The 4,848-nt window shown below is 33.2% G+C and overlaps 1 protein-coding gene across 9 annotated transcripts in view; it reads left to right on the forward strand.

Moving 5' to 3' along the window:
- Positions 1–4,848, forward strand: part of LOC107149922 (TBC1 domain family member 12) — a 53,768-nt gene that overhangs the window by 12,296 nt on the left and 36,624 nt on the right. The window contains exon 1 of one of the 9 annotated variants that reach the window (XM_048807035.1): positions 3,037–3,187. The exons of 7 other annotated variants lie outside the window; for them this stretch is intronic. In XM_048807035.1, coding sequence (XP_048662992.1) covers positions 3,161–3,187 — 27 coding nt within the window. In that variant the 5' untranslated portion in view covers positions 3,037–3,160. Of the gene's footprint in view, positions 1–3,036; positions 3,188–4,848 lie in introns of those variants that run through there. One more of the 9 variants, XM_048807026.1, reaches the window with a different exon arrangement.

Consider the following 4,848-nt stretch of genomic DNA (forward strand, 5'->3'; position numbering starts at 1 on the left):
TTTTTTTTTTTTTTTTTTTTTTTTTTTTTTTGTAGATTTTCTTTATCAAGTTGAGGAAGTTCATTCTATTCCTAGTTTGCTGAGAGTTTTTATCATGAGTATTGGATTTTGTTATATGCTTTTTTCTGAATCGATTGATACAACCATGTGTTTTTTTCCTTCATTAGCTTATTGATGTGATGAATTACACTAACTGATTTTTGAATATTGAACTTCCTCTGTATACCTGGGGCAAATCCCACTTGGTTGTGGTATATGGTTCTTCTTATACGTCACTGATTTTAGTTTGCTAATATTGTATTTTGAGGATTTTTACATTGGCGGGGGAGGGTACTGGGGATTGAACTCAGGGGCTCTCAACCACTGAACCACATCCCCAGCCCTATTTTGTATTTTATTTAGAGACAGGGTCTCTCTGGGTTGCTTAGTGCCTTACTTTTGCTGAGGCTGTCTTTGAACTTGTGATCCTCAGCCTCCCGAGCTGCTGGGATTACAGGCATGCACCACCATCTAATTATTGACATATTTAGGTTTTAAATAGTCATATATCTTCTAAAAATTAAAACAATGAGTAAAGTATGTTTATCCATACTTATTATTTTTGGTATTTTTATTTTTTCATGTAAATCCACATTTCCATGTGGATTTTTCTGCCTGAAGAATTTCCCTTAAAATACCTTGCATATCTATAGACAATAAATTTTCTTAGCTGCTGGGCATGGTGGCACATGCATGTAATCCCAGCAACTTGGCAAACTGAAGCAGGAGGATCATGAGTTCAAAGCCAGCCTCTGCAACTTAGTCTCTAGATGAAAAATAATAATTTTTTTAAAAAAAGAGCTGGGGATGTAGCTCAATGGGAAAGTACCTCAAGTTCAATCCCCAGTACCCTGACCCCAAAAAAAGTTCTCTTAGCTTTTACTTGTCTGAAAATAGTTTCATTTCACATTCATGTTTGAAAGATATTTTCTTGGTATAAAATTCTGTCAACAGGTTTGGTGTTATTTCCTCCCTCCTTTCAGGAATTTAAAGATTTTTCTATTGCCTTTAAAAAAATTTTTTTATTTGTTCTTTTTAGATAAATATGACGAGTGTATTTTGACATATTATACATATGTAGAGGATAACTTCCCGATCTTGTGGTTGTACATGATGTGGAGTTACACTGATGTGTATTCATATATGAACATAAGAAAGTTATATACAATTCATTCTACTATCTTTCCTATTCCCATTAACCCCCTTCCTTTCATTCCCCTTTGTCTAATTCAATAAACTTCTGTCCTCCTCCCCTTATTGTGTATTACCTTCTGAATATCAGAGAGAACATTCTGCCTTTGTTTTGGGGGATTATTATTATTTCACTTAGCAGGATAGCCTCCAGTTCCATCCATTTACTGGCAAATGCCATAATTTCATTCTTCTTTATGACTGAGTAATATTCCATTGTGTATATTTTCTTTTTCCATTCATCTATTCAAGGGCACTTAGGTTGTTTCCATAGCTTAGCTATTGTGAATTGAGCTGCTATAAACATTTATGTGATTGTATCACTATAGTATGCTAAGTCCTATTGTTGTATAGTATTTTAAGTTCTATTTTAAGTCCTATTGGTGTATGCCAAGGAGTGGGGTAACTGCAAAGGTGGTTTTGTTCCAGGTTCTTTGAGGAATGTCCATGTTGCTTTCCAGAGTGGTTGCAGCAATTTGTTCTATTGCCTTTTGACTTGCATGATTTCAGAAAAGTCTGTAGTCATTTTCGCTTCAGTCCTTTTTTACATAATTGCTTTTTTCCTCTTAGTTCTTCTAAATATTTCTTTTTCACATGCTTTCATCAATTTGATTATGATGTCCTTTGGTGTGGTTTTATTTGTATTCTGCTTAGAATTTGGTTAATTTCTTGGATCTGTGGATATAGTTATTACAAAAGTTGGAAAATTTTTAGCCATTATTTCCTCAACTATGTTTCTTCCCAGACTGCAGCTACACATACTTTATATTACTTTCTAAAATTCTGCTTATATTTTTCCACTCTTTTCTCTTTCTGTGCTTAATTTTGGATAGGTTCTACTGCTTTATCTTTAAATTCATTTATGATTCTTTTGTAGTTTCTAATATTCAAGATCTGAAATTTTTACTAGAGGTTGTTAACTGTAGATTAAACAGTGCAAAAGAAAGTAAGCTCATTGATAATTTCTTAGTTGTGGGGTAAGTTAGTTCTAAAGAAAGTTTTTCTAGACCTGAACTAAAAAAATGTTTGTAATATAAGCCATAAAAGATTCATACTGAAGCATATGCAACTTTACTGCTGGGCAGAACAAAGTCATACATTATTTAGTACTCAACACTCTAAAATTTACAGTGTCTTATATTCAGCAAACAAACTTTCTGGAGGGTCTTCTTTTCTGAGTGTCCTCTATATTCAGTGATGACTTTCCATTCTGGTTCATGACAATGTGAATAATTCGTAGCCCTGAATGAGCTCTGAGAACTGTTGGGTCACAGATCCCCAATAATTATTTTTGCCCCCGAATTTTTTTCTTTTTTTTTTTGTTGGCCCAGCTTTGTAGTGTTTCACATTTTATATACATAGGTTGGTATTCAGCTAAAAGACGGAATAGAACTGCTAGATCATTTTCTGGTGTTTTTTCTTAGTGAAAGGATTTCTTTTTTGCTATTTTGTGTCAAAAATTCTAGTACCCTTTGCCTTTCCAAACAGTAAGCTTTATTTGAGTTCCCACTTCCAATACTGATTTTCAGAATTGCCACCAGCAGGCTGGGATGTAGCTCAGCAGCAAAGGACTTGTCTCACATTTGCAAAGCCGTAGGTTCAATCCTCTACTTCCAAAACAGAAAAGACAAACAATTCCACGAATTCTACCAAAAGGCGGGGTGCGGGGGGTGTCCTTCCCAAAAAGAAAAGGCAAAAAAAAAAAAAAAAAGAAGAAGAAGAAGAAGAAGAAGAAGAAGAAGAAGAAGAAGAAAGAACCCCACCAGAATTGCCACCAAACACCACAATAATTATGATCATTAAGCTTACCTTGTATCCCTTTTGTCAGGAATCGCAGAGGTTGTCTTCAGTGAGAAAGTTGGTGTGAATTACCCAGTTCACTAAGCAAAAGTCTGTACTCTGTTTCTGAAGAAAGAAAAGATGTTTTTCAATGCTGGGGTTCCAACCCTTGCACATGGTAGGCAAGTGCTCCATCACTGCACCACACTTGTAGTCCCCTTCCCCTTTTTGCCAATTTGCATATATAAGTTTTAGGAATGTATGTGAAAACTTTTTTAATCATATATTCAAATAATATGATAGAGCGCATTCCTGAGAGAATACTAGAGAAGCAAAGACTCTGGTGCTTGTACACCTTAGTCAGAAAATTCCAAAGTTAGCTAGCCATATGGAATATTTAGTCCTAATATCTGATGAATTCACCTGAACGTGTTTGAGTTGAATTTTCTGTTATTTGTAATAAAAGCATCTCAGTTAATAAATAGTAATCAATTTTGAAATTGTTGGTATTTGATACTTTACTATTTCTGAAATAATTCACAATTCTAATCACCTTAGAATGGTATCTTGATTTATTCAGCAAATAGTTGAGCTACTCAAGGTGTAGATATTTATATAATTTTCAGATAACAATGAATTAATACCATGTTTTTATGTTTTAAATTATTGCCCTCTAGAAATCTAGTATTTTTTTGTAAGCAAATATGTTTGGAAATGGTAGACCTCAACTTCTGAATTTCATGTGAAATGTTTGAGTGGCAGTTCTATGTATACAAAGGTCATTCTTCAGGTAGATACATAAAATGATATTCTAGCTGCTTCACTTTGAGTTGCATTCTGTATTAAATATGTACTTACTTTGTTAATTTTTTATGAAAGACTATTTTCATCAAAGCTTTGCTTTTCCTAAACTTTCATTTTTTTCTCTAGTTTGTTCATGATGAATTTTGTCTAAATATTTTGCCAATGAAAGGCTCCTGTTATTTAACCTATACCTTTCCAATCTCATTTTCCCATTTTTCCTATTCAGTAAGATTAATGTGTTTCCCTGATCTATGCCTTTTCATGTTGCCCTTTGCTGGTTCCATTTCAATATTTTCTACATATTTAAATAACATTCATCATTTTTTTTGCCCCAGTTCTGATCCCACCCTTTTATTAAGAACTTTGTCCATTACCAACCATGAGTGATCTCTTACACATTATATTATTTTTTTGTTGTAACTAATGTCCAATAATACTGAATAAGTTAAACAAATGCCTTTCATTTCTAATCCAACCTTTTCAAAGGAAAACCTATTAATAATTTAATTACTTCATGTTTTCCTGTGCATTATTTACACAGAATATGTATGGCTTAATTTGGTTATTTCTTTTGGCTATCTTATTGGAGAACACAATTCTCCAACTTATCAGCTTAATGTTATTTGATTTTTTTGTTGTTGTTAAGAATATTTCAGGAATTGGTGATGGGTATTTTATATTACATCTTACAGGAAGCACACATACTGCCTGATGCTCTCTCTTTGTAATATTTAGATGGATCAGTGATTTGAGTATTGTCAGCCTGATTCATATCTATGAGCTATGAGTTTTTCTTCTGCTGCTGCTGCTTTTTAAAATATTTTTTAAGTTGTAAATGGACACACAATATCTTTATTTATTTTTAAATTTATATATGACAGCAGAATGCATAACAATTCTTACTTCTTTATTTATTTTTACATGGTGCTGAGGATCAAACCCAGTGCCTCACACATGTGAGGCTTTACCACTTTACCACTGAGCTACCACCCAGCCACGTGCTTCTTTTTTTTTTTTTTTTTTTTTTTTTTTTTA

The sequence above is a fragment of the Marmota marmota genome, unplaced genomic scaffold (assembly GCF_001458135.2).
Source record: "Marmota marmota marmota unplaced genomic scaffold, marMar, whole genome shotgun sequence".
Taxonomy (NCBI): Eukaryota; Metazoa; Chordata; class Mammalia; order Rodentia; family Sciuridae; genus Marmota; species Marmota marmota.